We start from the raw sequence: 20,597 nt of genomic DNA, 5'->3' as shown, positions 1-20,597 counted from the left end.
CAGAGGCGCTCCGCCCCCTCCCGCCCGGCCTGCCGAGGTGGCTGCCGCCCCGCGCCCCGCTGGGCCCTGCCGCCGGGCCCTGCCGCCTGAGGCGAGGCCGGCCGCAGCGCGGGAACGCGCCGGGGTCGCCGGAGCGGCTGGAGGCCCCTGCAGGTACACTAGCGCCTTCCAGCCAGGCGTGCCCGGGGCTGGTGCCGGCCTTCCAGCAGGGCAGGCTCAGCAAGACCCCGGAAAATGGCCAAGGGAGCGGTAAACGAAGCGTCCGAAACAGTACGGGAAGGGCTTAGGGTTACTCTAGCAGCACCTGGCACACGTCGTTAGGCGCAGTAAAAAACTAAAAATGGGAATTTGGACCAACTGTATGTAAAAAAAAGTTCCTGATAATCCTGTCCCATAAGTCTGTATTACCAAAGTTAATTTAAAATTTTAAAAACAGGGACATGAAAGTTCAGGACAATGCATAAAGCTGGGAGCGTCTTCAAAATTCACTAAGACACAGAAGTACGTACCACCTCTGAAGAGTTTTGGCTCAGACCAGTGGATACTGGAGTTGGTAACTGTACATAACAGGAGATAATGGAAGTCCTGTGACTAGCTGAAAGCAGGAAAACAAATTTTCTCCTGAATTTCTAGAAAAAAATTAAAAAATTGAGAAATGGCCACCTGTGAGTTCTGAAATCCTGAAGAAGCTGGTGACTGCATTTCCGTTCAGTAAATATCAACACCGTCTTCAGCACAGCGTGCTTTGATAAATCTCTTTTTCTACCCCTATGTGTCCAAGATTAATTTCATCTAGCATTTTTAATTTGTCTTAGGCATTATTATTTCATCCAAATGCACTTGACAGGTCAAAAGTGAAAAGTACAGCATCTTGTAAATGAAAAATCCGTAGGATTTGCGAAATCCCCTTTACATGAATGTGGAATAGTTTTCTTCTGAAGTGGGAGATCAGATGCTGTGGAGTTCTTACATAGGTTTGCACAAGGCCTGAGATTCTTGAATGAGGTAACTGCCACTCTTTGAGATCATCTGACAGGGTTTGGGTCTCGCTCTGTTACTTGCGTGCCTGTATAGACTGTAACTAAGGTGATCTGGATTTGCAAGCAGAATGGGTGCAGGAGCTGTTCCAGTTACAAATCTTAAGAGTTAGAAAAATTGTTACAAATCCAGTTAAAAATTTTACATGCTATTTTTCTAAACCACTACATACCTATAATAAATAAAGCAGGGGCTATTTTATTAGTTTGAATGAGTTCCCTATTCATAAGCATTCAATGTATGAGGTACACATGTGATCAACAACAGACAAGTAAATAAACAAAACCTTTGATAGCCACAGAACAGCTGGTCAAATTTGGTCATGGTAATAGTCCCGGTTGTGAACAATCTAAGATTATTATTCTATATAAACGTTATTATCAATGGTGGTGAGAAAAGGTCTAGAAAGATGACCTGAAGCTGTATGTATACAATGTAAGCAATATACATGTTACATGTTAGATTTGTGTTCCAGAATACTTTTTTTTTTTTTGCAAAGCATAAAAAACTATAGTGTAATATAAAGCAACATTAATTCCAGTACAGTGAATCCAAACTCTTGAACTTGACCTTTCCAGAACGTCAGTCCCCTTGTGATCTTTCTAGACATGGAAGACTTTTTTTCCCCTCAGAATATGTCATGTAAATATTGGTTTATTAGCATGACCTTAACAATCAAGATGACCTTGAAACTGTTAAAAGTTATTATTTTTATTTCCTTTGGAAGGTCTAACTGGCTGGACTTCCCCCTTTCTCCCTGCATTTCCTGACATCTCAGCCCGTGGGAAATGCTCTGTGTCGGGACATAGGTGCAGGGATGGACACGGAGGACCGAGGCAGGCGCAGGCGCTTGTTCTGAGCCCGCAGTCCCCATCCGCGGTTGGAACGCACCTCTTGTGGAAAAAGGGCTTCCCAGATCGTGTCCTGCGGGCGCAGGGCGGTCTCGGCAGTCGCGCAGATAGCACCGATTCCTGTGCGTGCCTGTTTAGCCCTGCCAGGTGCCGGACTTTGCCGTCCCAGTAGCCCTGGCTTAGGGCAGCGGCAGCAGGCGCCGCACACTCCGCGGGGCCGACAGCCGGTGCGGCGGCCTGGGCCTGCCGGCAGCTCGGCCGTGCCCCCACCCGCCCCGCCCCTACTCCCGCGCCGCCGGCCGCCCCGCAGGCCGCCGCCACCTCTCCGTCGGGCGTGAGGCGAGGGCGGCGGGGGCACGGCCCGGCTCCACCGCCCGGCTCTTGCCCGCTGCCGGCCCGCGGTAAAGAGGGCAGGCTGGACCGCGGCCGAGCCAGGCGGTTCCGGGGGTCGTGCTCGCCGCTGGCTGGCGCCTACCCGCGGCGCGCTGCGGGCCCAACCGGGCCGCTTGCCCTCTGCCTGGGGGCGGGGCCAGCGCGGCCCTGGCCGCCCCCTCCCCGCCCGCCGCCCCGCGGCCCGTGTGGCGGCTCGGCGCCCTGTCCCGCTCTTGCAGAAGCGCTTCTGGGTCACGGTGGCCCCGCCGGGGAGCAGGCGCCGGCCCGCGGTGAGCTGGCGGCGGCGCGGGCGGCGGGCGGAGGCCGGGCGCCAGGCAGGCCGCTAGGCAGGCCGGGCCGCTGCTGGGCCGCCTGACAGCGGCGTGGTGCTGCCCGCGGCGTGGCTCACGGAAACTGAGGCGGATTTGGCAGAGGTGAAACACCTGCACCGCACCGGCAGCTCTCTTAACACTTCCTTGCTTAAACCTTTAATACTTTCTATACATGGGGAGTGGTGGGTGTCCGCGTTTTCGGCTTTGTGGAAGACTTCCTGGCTCGCTGTAGTTTGTAAGCCATGAGCATGGTTACTGTGTTTCAACTGTTAGGAAATTATGCTAAAGAATGTCTTGTCCCTTTAGTGTATATTTTGCATGATAAGTGGAATACTTTAGAAATAGTTCCTTAAGTACATACAGTTTCCCTATTTTTAATCTATCTATGTTTTAATATGTGTATTTGTAAGTTTCAAAACATCTGGTGTTTCCTATTTGCTTCCTTTTTATGATACTAGAATTAATTGCAATTTAAAATTGCATACAGGTTTGTGATAAATCACTTACATCTGCTAAATACTTCCAGAAAGAGAAATACTTGGAAACTTCCTGCAGAGTGTTTTAGATGGAGATCCTGGTTCCCAGTCATTAGGATAGGGGATGCAGGGTCCGCTGCAGCACGAGTAGGGGAAAGGATGTGTTACCTGGGCTAACAAGCAAATTATTTGAGCATGAAGTTTTTATGTTCTTTTCAGGTATCTACTTCATCCTGGTTTCTGGCAGCTTAGTTTGGCAGTACTGTGGGGACTAAGTATCAATATTCTCTCAGAAGTTTTTGTCTGATGCTGTCTTAATTCTCTAAAACAGGATTAAGAAAAAAACCCTGTTTGCAGCTAGAACTCTGGACACGGTCATACAAAAAGGTTAAAAATTTGTGCTATTTTTCATGCTGTGCTTTACTATCAAATCATTGTAGGGGAGATGCTTTTTTCCTCTTTAAATTAAGTAGTTTCAATAACTGGTAACTCTGTATTGCAGCTTCTCCTTAGAAGCTGTTGGTAGAAGAGTCAGGCACTTCCGCTTTTGATTATTGTTACTGTATCTGGTTGGCTCCATCTACATGAATCTGCATGGCAAAAGGGAACAGGAGAAATATTTTCAATCAACTGGAAAATCTGTAGGGTAAAAAAAATTGTCAAATGTTCTGGTAAATGTGGTTGATCTAGTACTTGAGACTTTGTGGAAGATTACTAGACTGTGATTTAACAGTGGCTTGACCAACCTTTGATCTGTATTTCGGCTTATTATATACATATTATAAAATCTCATGAGAAGACCCAGCTACTTCTAAAAGCGTGTGGCTGCATACTAAGAGGGAAAAGCCAAAATACTTTTTATGGAGATTACATGGAATAAATACTGTCACACAACTGTTCTTAGTGATGAAGTGAAATAAATTCTTTGTAAAGACAGCTGCCATATGGAACAAATAGAAGCAATAAAAGCAATCTCTAAAAAGGGACCATAAAGCAAATTATTATTATAAAAGGTACTTAATGTATAATATCTAGGAGATTTGTATCTTTTATTTTTGTATGCTTTTATTTTGCACAGGGAAGAAAACATTTCACATTACAACATCAAAATTAAAATTACTTCATTTTAGCTTTCCTTGTATCTGCCCCAGTGTCAGCAACAGCAGTGCAGTACAATATGTCATTTGACTTTTTATTCTGTGTAGGTGACTGTGCAGACATCAGAAGAAATCCAGCTATATCTTATTTTTTGGAATGGTTTCACTACCTGACGTAGACTGCCCAAATAAGTTTTTTTCTTTCTCAGTAGACCTAGTATGTGCTGCTGCAGTTGCCTGGATAATGTTGCACTGATGGAATCATGCCTACAGCTGAAGAGCATTCGAGTTTGCTGGAGGTTCAGTATGTTGATAATTTTTGTTGTTAACGGTTATATCTCCTAAAGCAAGACTTGCAGACTTTTCAATGGTCTCTGCGTTAAGGGAATTTGATGGGTCTTTTTTGTTGTACCGTGACATTTACCAGCAGTAGTTTGTGTTCTGCAGCTTGGAAACAGTTTTGTAGGTTGTGGAATACATGTGTGCTAGCACTGTGTACAAATTGGGGGATATATTAAGAAAAAAAGTCAATACTTAGCAGATTTCAATAGATAAAGCTGTAACTGCCACTAGAATTTGGGGAATTATGTTACTTTTCTTTTGTGCATTGGGTGATTTCAGCTGATGCGTTGCGACCGATCCTGTATTACAAAGGTGGTCAACCTTCCTGACTAGAAGCCACATACCAAAATTTTTATGTGTTTACAAGACATAGACCACATCTCTTTTGTAAGAGAGCAGAGCGGGAAGGAAACTCTGGGAGAGGCTTGTAGACAGGGTACAGTAGATATCACTGTGGGATGGATGCATCTAGAGAGCCAGAGGAATCCAGTGATGCCAGCTCAGGAGCTCTTGCCACTTTATTTCCTTTTACCACCAATAGTTGCGTTTTCTGGGAGTACCTGGACCCAAGTTTGGGATTATGAAGTGGCCTAGTGAGAGCAAGCCTCACTTGACTTAGTCGTGCAGTGCCTGCATGTTAAAAAGCTCAGCTTTACCTTCGTGGTAGTAGCATGATAGCATATGTGCCTTTGAAAGGAGGGTTTCGAAATTCGAAAACTTGCCAAGTGAGCTAACTTTTCTTAGTGCTTGTGAGCCTGTCAGTGTTCATTGTTGGGAGCTTCTCTGGGAAGAATCCAGGCTGTAGGTTCTTCTCAAGCTTATCTTACTCAGAACATTAAAAGGTAGAGATGTTGATTTTCAGCTAGAAGTTGTGACTGTACTTAACTGCTTTAATTCTGTCTCATTACAGGTACCTCAAAATTGAATTCTTCTTAATATAGTGACCATACAGGATGAAAGAAGAACGATCCTCTGTTTTTCAAATACATGTGTTTGTTCTTCATAACAACATGGTTTACTGTGAAAACTGAAAGAAGGATCTTTTTGAAAACTATCTTTAAGGATAGCTGGTAGGCATAGCAAAATGCTTTGTTTGAGGCAGGTTTGCCTGTATACACTGAGACTTTACCAAGCTCGAACTCTGAGTAGCGATCTGCTTTTGAGCCAGATAAATAGCTGCACCCATGAAGATGAAGTGTTCAGCCTTGTTGAAAGGAACAAGACCAGGCTTTCTGAAAAACATGTGGGAATTGCGTTAAACATCCTGTGGCAATTGCAAAAGAAGAGGACACTACTCTTAAGGACTAGTGACTATATAAGAAATCACTCCCAGTTTCTTACTCTTTGCATTTTAGCAGAAAACAAGGTGGAACACATGGAAGATGAGGCCGTAGTGGACACCCTATATAGTATTCTGAGGTAAGCAGCATTATTTTGGATCCTACATATATACATGTTGTATTTGGTAATAAAAAGAGATGGAATTTTCACTGCAGAGCCATCCTGTAAGGAAACTGGGAGACAGCCCTGTCCCAGCTTCTGTACTTTTGACTGTGTGACACAGACGACTTAATGTCTTGTGCTTCAGTTTTTGCAATGCAGGCAGAACTGATGTGTTTTGCACTCCCAGTAAACTGAATTGTGATTATTGATGCACAAATATTTATAATCTGTTTGAATGGAGGGAGCAATAGAAAAGCAAAACATTATTTATCATAACAAAAGGACATATGTCTTATTTCTTTATAAATGCTGAAGCAAACTTCAAACTTATGTCTTGCTTCTGAAGGCTCAATGTTGAAGGCCATGATTCTCTGACAGATGTGCTTGTTACAGAAGCATGGAAAAGACTGGAAAGGTAAGTCCTGTATTGCTACACTTTGTGAAAAGTTGCAAGCGTGATTTGCTTCACGTGAGGCTACAGAGTTCTCAAAAAGTATTTACAAGATGTTTTAAATGTTACCTATTTCAAATATCAGTTATGTTTTTTGAAGGTTTTGGGTATTATTTTTATACGTACAGAGGCCTTGAGTATTGATGGATGTTGGTACACAAATGCTTGAGAGATTCAGATACTCCAACAACAGGGACCAACAATTAAGGTTTTTAAATACATGGTCTGTGTAAATTTCTGTGTTTGAAGTAAATTGCAAGTTTTAGTATTTACAGTTCTATCTTAGTGCTTGCTGTCCAACTTTTAAATGGTTTATATTGTAATTTTCATTCTTTAATCTCAGGTTAATGGCAGAAGGAATCTAGTGTCGGTCTTGGCACTAGCATCACAGACTTGCCTCTCCCAGGTTAACCCCTGGGGCATCTTGACAAGTAGATAATTCAGTATAGCTTGAACACAAAATGGTATTCAGGTAGTACATTGCTTGCATTCATTTTAGCTATTTCGCATCATTGCTTGACTATGTAATCTTTATAGATTTCTTAAACTGCTTTGGTTAAATGAAGAAGTTTTGGTTTTTGTAGAGCTCCATATGTGCAATATTCTTTAATATGAAGTACATAGGTGTTTTGGCTAAGTCTGTGCTATCACTATAGGTGACCAAATAGAAAATGCTTAGGTAACTTGTTTCCTTGTTTTGTATTTTGATTATAACCTTGTCTTTTATGTAGTTGTTGAAGTAGATTTTTGTCTTTAGGTATTCACTAGAAATAAAAGGGAAATACTCTTTCTTTGATGTCTTGGCAGGCTTAGTTTGCCAGTTCTGTCTAAATTTGCACTATGTTTATACAAGCAACGCAGACATCGCAGTCCTGTAATTGGCAAAGTAGCTCATATTGTGGACGTGAAGCTGGATTCTATACAGGATATAAGGTAAGTGTCAGAATGAAATTGAGTAACAGGAGAAGCAATATGTCACAATTGCTGGGCTGCCTTTGCTTAGCGGTTTTCCTTTTTTTCTTTTTTTGGGGGGTTTGTGGGAAAGGTGATTTGTATTCGGGTGTTGATTTTCATGGACAGGTCTGCTTAGGTGAATGCATTTTTCCAATGATTTTGTGTAGAATTTCTTTATAACCCATTTAAACACTGAATTAAAATTAATCTTCCACTTACAGGGGAAAAAACTGCAGCTATTGCTTTACCCTGGTTCTAAATTTTACACGGACTTTTTTGAGAATTTAGAGGCTATTGACTCACCAAAAGATATTTCGCTTCCTTGACATTGGTAGTTTCTCTGCTGTGACATGGTTTTAGTTTATACAACTGTGAATAGCAATAAGGAGTCTTCAAGAAATGTTATTTTTATTTATCTTCAGAGAATTTTGGGGTTTTTTTGTCAGGTTGAATTAACCAATTCTCTTGCTAGCATATCTAGTGCATTACCCTAATAGTAAAATTACTTAAAACCCAGCCCTAGTCAAAGAAGTCCAGGCTTCTTTTTCTTGCCTCTGTTTCCCTGGACCATTACAGCAAAGGCTGCTCTTGCTTTTTTTTACTTTACACAGCACCAGCAGTCACAACATTTTATTTTTGTGGATGTGAGGAACCTGCTTATGAAACTCACTGAATGGGACTGCATTTCTTTACAGAAATTACTCTCCCTGTGGTCATAAGTTTTATTCCCTTTAGGAAGGGTTTCTTTCTTTAGGAGTGACAATGACTCTTCTCCCCATTCTGTTACTTGAGAATTGTTTAGGTGCCTTTATTTTCCATTGAACATTAAAGATCTTTTTTGCAAATTAGAATCAGGCAAGTCAGGGCCTTGCCTTAGGCAAAATGCTTTCATCGCATACAACTTCGTAAGGGATGGTTGAAAAAACCCAATTGTTTCAGAAATTCACTGAAAGTAGAATTTTTGCTTTAGTAGGAGAAATAGGTTTTGCTCATTGTTTTTTCTGCATTAGATTTAAAATTCCTTTTTATGCAGAAGCCAGCAATACCCTGACTAACGTTCCTTTCTTTGCATAGTTTTATTTAAGAAATCTAAAATTTCTTACTCATGTTCAATGTTTAAGTGTAAAATCTTTTAAATTTTTTAGGATCTTGTCAGTTTTGATGATCAGCATATCTGATGTTATCTCACAGAGTTTTCAAGATCGATTACTACACAAGGCTGGACAGCTCTTGGAAGAAAAGGATGTCGTCCACTTCAGCTATGCCAAAAGAGTACTACAGTTTCTTCAAAATGTTAAACTGAGATACCATCATCCATTGCTAGAAAAATGCAACCAGATTTTCCTTAAAAATGCCTCTGGTCTTGATATACGCAGTATTAGTCTTATTCTTGGACTGTACGAGCAGCTGGGTTTTGACAGTGCTGAATTCCGCTTGGTTGCTAAACAGCTGCTATCTGAAACTATAAATGATCATTATGATCCTGAAACCTTTGCAAAATTATTTTTCACTCTTGGGCCTATGGCAGGATCCAAGGTAAGGGAAAGGTAAGTTTATTAACAATTTTGTCTTATTTATGATATATACATAGTCTTGCACAGAAATTAAAAATGTACTGCTGGTTGGAGGAATTTCTGAGCCTATCTATGAGCTAAGCATTTGGTTTCCTAGTTTGGAGCTTTGTAGCAGTGTGTTATTAAATTATTCATACTGTCATAGCAGTTTGTCTTAAAACAGTTGCATAGAAAGCTAGATACAGTCAAGGGGTATGTGAATGCTGTTATGCAAGATGATCTTGTAGCTTTGTCTCTTAAGACTACAGCCTTCCTTTCACAGTGGATGGTAGTAAAAAAGCTTTCTGTCTTTCCCCTGAGAAATACACATGCAGTGGTATGTGTTGCTTTTTCCTTTTTAAGACTGGCAGTAGCTGAAACAGCCTGAGCCTTGTCTTGTTCCGGTTTGCTGTACATCATATTCTATATGAAAGGTTGTCAGCAGGGAACACTTCAGCGTTTATTTTGCAATTAGAGCATAATGTTGTGTGGCAGATTTTTCTCTGCCTGTGTTTCTTGTGCTACAGAGTCCTATTTAGGGGTGGTATTAGTCATGGGTCTCTCAAAGTGTGCAGTTTTAGGCGGGATTTGCTATGTTAATTACAATTAGTCATATTTTCAGACTTTTCTTCATGAACATTTGCCTCTCCGGAGCTCTGGGATATACTGCAAGCCTGTGTTGGTTTTGCCATAGCTGACTTGGTTCCAAAAGCTTTTCCTAGATATTTTTTTTCTGTTTGTTTTATTTTTCGTAAAAATCAGTGCTGAGGTAGAAAAATTAATAGGCTTTATTTTCCCCAGAACCAGTTCAGCTCATGTTTGATTCTGTTATCTGTAGCTTGCTGGTTGATTATGAATTGTTTAGTGTCTTAGAGTACCTTCCCTACTTTGTGTCTGCTTTCAGAATTATTGGACTGGCTAGTTTCTAGCATCAGGGCAGTATGTACTGATCTAACACACTCACATCTCGTTTATCTGTGCCATATAAATCAAGCGTTTAGGAAAAGGTCCACAGAACAAAGGTCTCTAATTTGGGGGAATTTGTTTTCCTGTATTTCCTGGAGTAGTCTATTGGTTCTTTCCCTCCTAGACAGAGAAAATGGCTGCAGTCTTTGCTGGAGATTTTCAACTGTTTTGCTTTGGAGAACAGATCTTCTTTTCATCTTTAGGTTGCTAGTAACTGCAGAGCACATGGCAGAAGAATTTAGCAGTCACCAAGTATTGGTAATACTGAAGACGATGCAGAAAATGAAATGCAGAAATACTCATCTACTCAAAAAGTAATTTTTTTTTGTTACTACTAAGAATTTGTATTCTCTAGGTAAACTACTTCTGTTTAATATGGAAAACTATATAATATCCAGTAAATTGGAAGTAGAGAGTGTGTCACTTGCGTACATGTGCATATATACTATATATATAATGAGCTGTCGCAGATTTTAGAATATCACAGTTTGACCCAGAAGTAATTGAGGCAATTCAGGAATTTCATAGAAGGGCATTTTAACCCTACTGAATTGATATAATAGGATTTTTGGCTTGTTTACAAATACGTGATCCTGTTTGAGTAGATTTAGCCTCAAATAATTACTGTAAACTTGTGAGACAAATGAGAATGTAGTAAGTTGCAGAGAATGTGTCCTAGCTAGGAAATCCTGTCACTGATGTGAATTGTTTCTTCATTGTGCCCTACTTTGAACTATCAAGTCTTGCATCTTTAAAAACCTGGGCCAGATTTTCTGCATTTGTAAACTGAACGTTGTTTATAGAGAGAAGTAATATCTTTTGTACAGTGAAGGGAAAAGCAGCTGAGGTTTTGGGCACAGAAGATGTAGCATCAGATATAAGTCACAGATGCAGCAGAGTTAAATGCAGGTTGTGAGCAGTAACTGGATTGAAAGTAGTTGTGTGAAGCAAGTAGGTCCTTTGAAGAAAAAGGGCAAGGAGCAGAGCGGTATCAAAGGGAAGACCAGGTGAGTTCATGCTTGTTCTTGAATCTCCCTGTCTAAAGAAGATCTTAAGGTATTATCTTTCCCTACAAATCTAGCCCCCTCTTGCAGCTTTAGACCACCATAATTGTAGCAACCTTTACTGTTCTGTAGCAACCTCACCATTATGCGAGTACCACGGTGCTGAAGCTGGTGTTGCTGTTCTAGTTTATCCCACTCTTGGTCTGCTCTACATGTCAGGGATTTCAAAGTCTGCAATGGAAATTATTAGAGTGAAATAACTATTTTGCTGTGATGAGGGCTTTAATTTTGTAATTCACTAAGTGGAGAGAGCCTGCTGTGTCTTGGAACACTGTCAAAACTGGGGTGGAGAGGAGTGTAGGTGTGTGCAACCCTCCACCTAGATACTGTGCACTGCAGGACACCCCTTCTTCATGTGGGATGTGGGGTTTTGCAATATCTTCTGTGTTAGCATAATACCATGTCATTTTTTTCTCTTTGTATTCAGGATGACTTCTGTTCTGCACAAACATTTGGATAGCTATCATGTATTACAGTTGGTAAAGTTAACACAGTACTTGGTGGAGTTGCGTTGCCACAATCTGGAGCTCTTTGCCAAACTAAAAATGTTACTATATGGGTAAGTGTGTATTCTTGGAAATTTAGCATTTCAGTATTAAAGAATTGTCTACTTAGTATTTTAAATAACAAGCTAAAGATGTTAAATTGTTTTGTTTCCATAAAATATGAAAATGTAACAAACTGTTAAAAGTATTTGATTCTATTAAACACGTAAATCATAGGATAGGAAGTGGATATTGTCTTGGCCATAGACCTGATAGTATCTGTTAAAAGGTGTGATATCTTTTAAAAATACGTTATTTTGCCCCTCACCCTTTGGCTGCTGCAGTATAATGACACCGAACAGGAAATTTTAACTGGTACTTTATAGGAAGGGTAGGTATTAATGTCATCTTCGATCTTTGAAGGAAAAAGAAATGAAAAATATACAGTAAGTATGCTATGTTTGGGATAAATGAAAGTGTGAAGCAGAAGTACTCTTCTCTTGAAGAACTGACTAGTTACTTCTCAGGCTTGTACAGTTGCAACACAGAAAGGGAAACGGTTTCTGGAATTGTGGGAGAAGAGATTTGCCACTGTTGCTTTCATTGCTCGGCTGCTGTAGGAATGGAGTGCCCTGGCTGTGCATGTTTTTAGTGGATGATGCTTTCATGTTCCTCAGGCACCTCAGAACCTGGTGCTCCCCAGGACAGAAATCACGGAAACTATCTAGGCCCAGAAACCCACAGACTCCATTCACAGAGGTGGACCTTCAGCCCTTACTAAGGACTTCTGTGTTTATCAGTAACACTTGAAGCCTCACCAGCTGACTGAGATGCTCCCTGTCATCTTCCCTTTTTCTGTTTTGAATAAATTAGAAGGAAGAAGTTAATCTCAATGAAAAAAGATGGTAGTCACTGACTGTGAATTTCCACCACATTGTTAATATTCTACTTATTTTATATATATATATAATATAGGTATTATATATCTACTTAGTCTTATGATGTGCAGTTTTTGACTTTTAAAATAGAATTTTTGTGCCTGTAAAATATTTGTTTAAACATTTGCGCTTTGTCCATACTGATGGTCTGTTTTTATTTCTGCCTCTCTTCCAGATTTTTAAAATCAAGTGTCATACCTGCTGATACTGCTGCAATAATTCGTGGTCTGGCCATGCTTCCTTCCTTTCAAGTGGAGGAAATCATTATAAACAAAGCAGCAGCAGTTCTGCCTCAGTGCAGGCTCCATCATTTGAATTGCATTGCTACAGCTCTTGTCAAATGGAATCATTATGACCAGTTGCACTGGCAAAAAAGTTCTGAGCGAAGTGTAAAGCTTCTGCAAAAACTAAATGACTGTGGATTTCAGAGGCTTCAGAAAGGCAACAACTTAAATCTTCTGTTGGAAGAACTTACACATGTGAATGGAGAGTGGTTTGAAGAAGTCCTCACTGAGGAAACTATGGCCACGTGTCAGCGCTTGATAGACCAAATAACATGGGCAAATGTTCGACAGTTGTCTTTTTTTCTCATAAAAACAAACCACCGCTGTCCTTCATTACTTGACAGAATAGCTTGTGTGACTGTTGAAAATATAGACAAGGTATTACAGTTTTTCTTTCTGTACTGTGTAAGTTATTCAGGAAGAAATTACAGGTTAGTAGTAAATGTGTTTCAAAGCACAATCCACGCGATGTTTCTAAAAGTTCAAATCAGGTAGACTGAAGTAGAGCTCATGATTTGCTGTGTTCACTCAAAGCTGTTTTGCTTCTATGTATATTATTTTGCACTTACTTCTCTTTAATTTTGCTTTCTTATTTTATTGTTCAGTCAGTTTGTGTTTGGTCAGCCATAATCCTTTGTGTTCAGGTTTACGTTTGACCATCTTAAATACTTTTTTTTTAAATTCTTTTAGAAATAGTCACATCGCACAGTGTATATTTTTACATTAGTCATTCTTGTGGGGATTTTCCCAACAGCCTATCTTTTTGGTCAAAATTACTGCGTTTTCTTCCTCCCCACCCCCCTCCCCACTCTTTTCAATTGCATTTATATAGATGTTTGATTTTATTTTATGACAGTTTAGTTTCTTTAAGACAAACCTTTTTAAAAGCTTCTTAAAGTCTAAGTATACAGAAAAACTTGTGTCATCTACATGAAACAGATACTGAGTTTTAGCCATAGCTGTAATTTTAATGATTTCTGGTGTTTGGGTTTTTTGATATATTTTTCTCCAGGAAAAGTTGACCAAAAATAGGTATCTAGAGAATGGGTTATCTAGACTTAAATCTTCCAATTCTGAATGAATTATAAACCCTGTTTTTATTGTAAAGCAATATTAGGATATGTTGCAGTGACTTAATTTAGGATATCTTTTTTTTTTTTCCTAGATCCACCCCTCTGAAATCTATATTATTCTCTTCCTCTTCTCTGCTATGAATTATGACCCTCCTACCAATGAGGAGTTCTTTGAGAGTTGTATCCAGTATCTTACTTCTAACTTGAGTAAGTACATTAGACAAAGAAATTCTGACATCAAATAAATACAATTGGAAGCTATTATTTGTACTGAATAAAAATGGGAATAGAATGGTGGGGGGTGTGTGTGTGTGTGTTTTTTTAAAAAAAAAACCAAAGAAAAAAGTGTCTTATCACAAACACTGCCTACTGGGGTTAAAGCATGACAAAGAATCAATGTTTGCTTCTGTTGGGTTTTCTAGCTTCATTTCACCCTTTAAAAATTACTGTTGATAAGGGACTAGCAAGGTATCTTGAGCATAGTAAAAAGTAAGTCAAAATTCTGATTAATTTGCTGTGCTGTTATTGTATAGGATTGTTGTGGCATTCCCCAGGAATCATCATTTGGAGATAGGATACATTTTGTAATTCATCACAAAGAAATGGCTAAGTTGTAGAGGAAATGCATAAGGACTTTTTTTTCTTTTTTTTTTTGGTTGATGATACAGCCACACAACTGTGAAAACTTGCTGTCTACTAAAATATTGTGGAGTTACCTTTTTTAAAGCTAACTAGTTTCCTCCTGCAAAGACCTGGCAAGAGTTACTTTATACTTTGGTGCAGTTAGCAGAGGTGGTCCTTAATCTACATATGTGTTCATTTAGTACGTTAAGAGAGAAACTTGATGATTCAGGAGGCCAGGGGGTGGGCATTGCAAATACTTTCAACTTTGTTATGTGTTAATGTGGATTTCTGTTTGTTTTTTTTAAAGGTTGTTTTGAAACTTACCACTTGGTGCTGCTTGGTCATGTTCTGGCAGTGGCTGGGTATTTTCCTCCAGTTCTGATAAGAAGAATATTTGATGTTTCTTTCCTAAGCAAATTGGATGCTCAACTTGCAGGTAGATACCTGTCGCCCTGATGAATTTGATTATGTAGCATTTGGCATAAAATGGAATTGTAGACCTACATATGACTTGAGTAGAACTGCTCTTCAAACAATTCCATTTTCTGGAAAGACCCCTCTATATAATCTAGTCATTTTTTTGAGTGCTAAAAGGGAAGGTAAAAACAAAAATTTGCGCTGTGTTTTCAAAGTACAGACTTGTATTCCAAATGAGAGGAGCTCATTTGAAACAAATTCTATAGTCAACTTACTGCACTCAGTATGTAATAATTCTTCAATTTTATTGGAAATAAAATTACATTAGTGTGGTATTTATTACTACAAATAGTCACAAAGTTCAAGAAATAATGTGGGGTTCTTGTCTGCAAGAAATGAGTCCTGTCGCTCTCTTCTCTCTCGATAAGAGACTTGAGTGTTTTTCTGACTGCTTCTTTCTACCAGTACATTGTTTGCTGTCAGTGTACTGTTGCCATTTTGCCTTCAATCACTTCATTAAAAATGAAATGATATAAGAGAGTTTAAATTGCTCCTTTCTTCTGTCTTGCTGTTGTGCAAAACTGTTATTTTTTCAGTTCTTCCTCAGGTATTTTGAGAACCTTTCTAAGATTCTGCAGCATGAATTCTATAAATGCCGAAGTATACAGATATTTGCATCTCTAGTAGAGAATTCAGCGTTAGCTATTTGGTTCAGTGTATTGGGTTTCTCACATTGCAGTTCATACCTTTTTTATTTTGTTTAACTTAGTCCTGCCTGATACCGTAAAACAGAGGGTCCGCTTATGCCTCATGAAGTTGAACAGAGCAGTCTGTCTGGAATGCCCGGAGTTTCACATCCCTTGGTTTCATGAGCGCTACTGCCAACGTGTCTTAAGTAACAGTAAGTAATTTAGGAGAGGAAAGGCCACCCTTGTTACTATTAACCTATTTTCAACAGTCTGCTAGACATTTCTTCTAAAATGCAAAGTCGGTATCTCCTCCACTAGTTCTATTGGGGAAGATCTGCTTTGCACTCCATCGAACTCAGCTACTTTATCTCTGAGAATGAAGGTGTTTAATGGAGCAAGTTATTAAACAATCTGCAACAGACAGAGAAGTGACAGATAGTGTGGTGTGCCTATAATAGATGCAAAATAAGTAAATATTTAAGTGTCTAAGCATGATTAAAAGCAAACAAAATCCAACAGGTGACACCTGAAACTGAAGTGTTTATAGTATGTGAATGAGAAAACCTGGGTTGGAAAGTCTGGATTTGAAATTCATGCTTCATAGGCACCTGCCACTTTCCACCCAAAAGATGATCACATGGTTTCGGTTTCTGAACTATGATGGAATAACACCAGGTGTCTGTGGAAAAGTTTTATTTCAGTAGGTTGGATGTCAAAAATGAGGTGTCACAAAGTGCTATTTTCAAAACTTTGGCTGTGGAAGTTTTGATGTATGAATTCTTTATTTTGTCTTCGTAGGCAGTGGGCGAATACATCCACTGCGACAGCATGTTCACAGAATGCTGACAGAGATCTTAGGAGGAAGCCATTATGCAAGGATATCTGTTCTCACACCATACTGCTATGAAATAGGTGAGAAATTAATCCTCTGAGGATTGTTATGGAGACCTGTGGTATCACTATTATCACTAAGATTAGGAAGCCCCTGGGCATGTGGACATGAGATACTGCAAAGAAGAAATTGCTTTATAAAATACTGTTTCTAAGTTCTGCGTAATATAAATAATGTAGGGTATCTCTAATTATGGTTATCGCTTAGTTTTTCTACAAGTAAACACCGTACAGCTCAAATTCTTCCACTTTTTTTTTTGTCAGTGAACAGATTTTTTGTGTTGTCTTGCAGATTTTGAGTGCGTTCTGGATGAAAATAAAAAGCCTTTTTCCTATGTGGCTCGGAATACACCGTTGGATGATGTGGAGGGAGCATATTTGCGACATGACATCGAAGATGAAGGGAGAAAGGCTCTGCCACCAGGAGCTCAGAGGTTAGTACGTCAAATTCTTGCAAGTTAGCTCTTCCAAGCTTCCAAGTTCAGATCAAGTTTTAGCCCATTTTTTTTGATGCTTATGCCCTGAATGGTTGTTGCAACCCTGAGGCTATTTATTTCTCTGTTCCTTTTTTGAAAGCCTTGTGAGTTTTAGCTTTCCTAAACTTTGTGGTGGGTTGACCCCAGCCGGTAGCTAAGCTCCTACCCGGTTGCTCACTCGCTCCTCTGCAGTGTGATGGGGGAGAGAATCTGGAGGGCAAAAGCAAGGAAAAACCCTCCTGGGATTGCAATTAAGATGGTTTAATAAGTGAAGAGAAGAAAGAATTAAATTTTAAAAAGGGAAAAGAAAACAATGGATGTAAAAGCAGTCACTCGCCACCAGACCAATGCTGGAGCAATGGCTTCTTTGGAGAAACTCCCGTTTTATTGCTGAGCGTGATGTTATATGGTGTGGAATACCGCTTTGGCCAGTTGGAGGTTCCAGCTGTGTTGCCTCCCAACCTCTTGCCGATGCGAGCCTCTACACTGTGGGTGCAGAAACAGAAGGCCTTGTTGCTGTGCAAGCACTTTTCAGCAATAGTCAAAATACCGGTGTGTTATCAATACAGATTTGGTCACAGATCCAAAATACAGCACCATATGAGCTGCTGTGAAGACAAGGAACTCCGTCCCAGCCAGACCCCATGCACTAGAGCAGACAGGCCACTCCTGAAATGTGTTTCATGAGACTGGAGTACTGTCTTTCCTCCCACCTCTTCAAATGTAAGCCCTGAAAATGCTGGTTAGCTGGTTTTGCCATTTGAACAAAAACAGAGGGAGGAAATTCTTTTTCTGAATCATGTGAAGTTCAAGTATTTCTCGATCAATACGAGGAAAATGTTTTGTCCAGTTTCAGGAAGTTGTTTGACTTTCTTTTTTCTGTGAATTGCCAGGTTTATCTAGTAGTAGTCTTGCAGCAACTGTCAAAACTGAACTAGAAATACCACTTCTGGCTATTCAGATAGGACCTGAAAATAAATGCACATTTTTGTTGTTTGCAGAATTGCTTTGGAATTTCTTGATTCAAAAGCTTTTAGCAAAGATTCACATCACCTGAAAGGAGAACCTGCAGTGAAAAAGCGACACCTGGAGATGCTGGGGTACAGGGTAGTTCAGGTGAGCAGTCAGCAACATTTTATGTCCTTTCTGAGTTGTATTGATAGTGCAGATTGATACTTCAAGACATTTAAAGTATTTTTTAAGATTAGAGATAGTTTTAATAGTTACAAGCACCTACTGGGTGAGAGTGATTTTTGTATTTAGGGGGGAAATTGCAAGCTGTTCTCAGGATGGTGTAGGGACTTCATAGAACTTGCACCTCCTCTTGAAAGCGGTTGCAGCAAAGAAGTAAAACATCTCAGTCTTACCTTACTGCAAGCAAACTAGCAATCAGGGTAATGACTAAAAGAGAAAAAGTGAAACAAGTTTCAATTCAATTCATCAAAGATTCCTACGCTAGGAAAAAGATTGAACGTACCCTCCTTGAGTGATAGATGGTTACTGCAGCTGCAAGATGGAATATGGATGCTGTCTGTCTGCTGCAGTAATAGTGCTGTGACAGGGAATAGTGGCCAGGGATAATGCACAGCCATCAGCATAGAAATGTTTGGGTAATGGAAGCTCATGACTGCAGGTTTTCCTGTATATTTAATTACTCGCTCTTAATTTTATCTGGAGTTCTTCCTTAAGGTTATAGTTGTGTGGTTGGTTTCTTTTTACCAGGATAATCATCCTTGCGCGTGTTGCCCAGACAGTAAATGTTGTGCTACTGATAGACCATTCCAGTTTGATACATTGTTACAAACTATAGTGACCTTGGATTTTTCTCTGGATTTGGGTTTCGAAAGGTGGGAGATTGTATGAGTTGTCAGAGCCTGTATTGCGTGGGCATCTGCTTTACGTCTCTGCAATTATGCTGCTTTTTGGAAGCAAACTGCCTGTAGTTATATGAAGAAGAACCTTACACTGAGAAATTAACCTTTTCAGCAGTAGAATAAGCCTAGCTTTTGGAAGGACACAGGTGATAAAATGCCTTCAAGTGGAGAACCAGAGCTGTCAGAGAGCCTTTGCTGTAAGATGGTGTATGATGTATACCAATGTTAACAACTCTGTATGATTCCATTCTACAGATTCCTCACTTTGAATGGTATTCTATGGTTCTGTCAACAAAAGGCGAACAGCTAGAATATCTGAGAAAGCATCTATATGGAATACAGTGATGTCAGACATGCAGTCAAAATTACTTTTTATACAAACACTTTATGTACCATTACAGTTCCTGTAATCCTTTCAAATTGTTTTGTAATTTGTAAAACAAATTGTAATTGTTTCGAAAATCTCTTTATCTGTGTGTCAGCTGGACCAGAGGGCATCAGGAGATTTCATCCTCAGTTTGTTGCAAAAGGCAGGTCATGGTGGGCCAGGAAGATGTGGTAAGGATGCTTAAAATCTCCCATTATCTGGAAATCATTCTTTCAGTACACGAGCCTGTGACAGTTTTGCCATAAAATTACATTATTATCTCCTAAATAAATAGCACAGAGGCTTAGGCAGACATAAAACTGTCCAAAGAAAAAGTTGGAAATACTCTTGGCTGTGAGAGAGGAGGCAGCGGATCTACTGGAAACTATGTCTCTGTGCCAGCATGTGACAGAATGAGCAATAGGGATCAAACAGTATCTGTTCTGTGAAACCAAGAAACCGAAATGCAGATTTACTAAGAATAGGACTGCTATTCTAGCCATTCTGTTCCCAGCTTCCAGAACAGAGGTACTGTGGGTGGGGAGGGTGTTGTGCGGTGAGGAACCTCCAGCTGCTTCCACCCTGTGATGTGGCATGTGCAGAAGTATGGCTTGAGCCTTCTGGAATACCTTCACGTACATAAGATGACCAGTTCTAGAGGTCTGGCAGCCACCCAGACCCTTGAACCACCTATACTGCAGTTAAATGCAACTTGGAAGGGATACCTGAAAGATTTATACGTGATAAGGACAAAATAATGCTTGTGTTAGACAGAGGCCGTTGTTAGCAACTGGATAATTAATTGAATTTATTATTATGGCATTGGACTAGCCCCTGCTAACAGAAATAAAACAAAATTAGACGAAACTGTCTAACCTGCCTGTTCTGTAAATAAGACAGTGTACAAAAGAACAAATTAAGCTGAAAATTGAAACCAAGAATCAAGAACAAGAAGAGTCCTCGGAGAGTGACAACAACCTTGGTTACTAGTGGTGAAAAATATTGCTGGTTTATCGTGTTGCAAAACCATCTGTGTTACTAGGCTTCCTGTGATGGTGCTCAGCCAGAGTTTGTGTCAAGAGGCATGAGGTACTGAGATGGAGAAGGAAAAAGTGGAAGAGCCAGGAGAAGGTTCTTTGCAGAGCAGTAACTGTAGAGTGGTTGTACTTCTGCGGATCAGCCCATTTTCAGCAGCAGCCATGCTGTGACCACAGCTGCCGTTACCTCGTGACGACTGCTAGCTCTGCCCATCTCTCACACACAACATACGGGCGTTTTCCTGCCTTTTTAGTAGAAGCAATAGATGTTCTTTTTGCCAGTTCCTTTAAAACCTGGCAGAGGTCAGCAACTGCAGTTCTGGATTGACTGTTATGTACCTGGCTGTTGCTTTGGGTTTTTTTTAAACTACTCAGTAGTAGGAAAAGGTATTTTTCTTAACTCAGGACACTACTGAAAAGCCAGGGGAAAACTGACAGAACTGATCTAAGCTGCAAGGTGCTTTTCTTCTGAGGCAGCCGTCACAGTTCTGGGATGACTGAAA

At 40.2% G+C, this 20,597-nt stretch overlaps 2 protein-coding genes across 15 annotated transcripts in view; one reads left to right on the top strand and one right to left on the bottom strand.

The window, feature by feature from the left end:
• The window catches only part of PPIG (peptidylprolyl isomerase G), a 30,864-nt gene extending 28,831 nt beyond the window's left edge, over nt 1-2,033 (bottom strand). The window contains exon 1 of the mRNA XM_040603666.1: nt 1,930-2,033. The gene's annotated coding sequence lies outside the window, so the exon portion shown is untranslated. The remainder of the gene's footprint in view (nt 1-1,929) is intronic.
• FASTKD1 (FAST kinase domains 1) lies at nt 54-19,920 on the top strand. 14 transcript variants are annotated; one of them, XM_040603649.1, is made up of 17 exons: nt 2,558-2,695; nt 3,401-3,456; nt 4,379-4,465; nt 5,419-5,927; nt 6,298-6,366; nt 7,210-7,335; nt 8,502-8,903; nt 10,079-10,189; nt 11,367-11,498; nt 12,538-13,024; nt 13,812-13,926; nt 14,651-14,779; nt 15,530-15,661; nt 16,248-16,361; nt 16,633-16,774; nt 17,818-17,932; nt 18,946-19,920. In XM_040603649.1, the coding sequence occupies exons 4-17, from the start codon at nt 5,593-5,595 to the stop codon at nt 19,033-19,035; spliced, it is 2,499 nt and encodes an 832-aa protein (XP_040459583.1). In that variant the 5' UTR covers nt 2,558-2,695; nt 3,401-3,456; nt 4,379-4,465; nt 5,419-5,592; the 3' UTR covers nt 19,036-19,920. The 14 variants fall into 14 exon arrangements, with proteins under 14 accessions (XP_040459585.1, XP_040459584.1, XP_040459583.1 ...); XM_040603648.1 differs by having other exon boundaries at nt 4,376-4,465; XM_040603651.1 differs by lacking the exons at nt 2,558-2,695; nt 3,401-3,456 and adding an exon at nt 54-1,005.
• The last annotated feature ends 677 nt before the right edge of the window (nt 19,921-20,597 follow it).

Source organism: Falco naumanni, chromosome 8, assembly GCF_017639655.2.
Source record: "Falco naumanni isolate bFalNau1 chromosome 8, bFalNau1.pat, whole genome shotgun sequence".
Classification (NCBI taxonomy): domain Eukaryota; kingdom Metazoa; phylum Chordata; class Aves; order Falconiformes; family Falconidae; genus Falco; species Falco naumanni.
The sequence above is the reverse complement of the archived record's forward strand: the minus strand, read 5'-3'. Positions and strand labels throughout refer to the sequence as shown.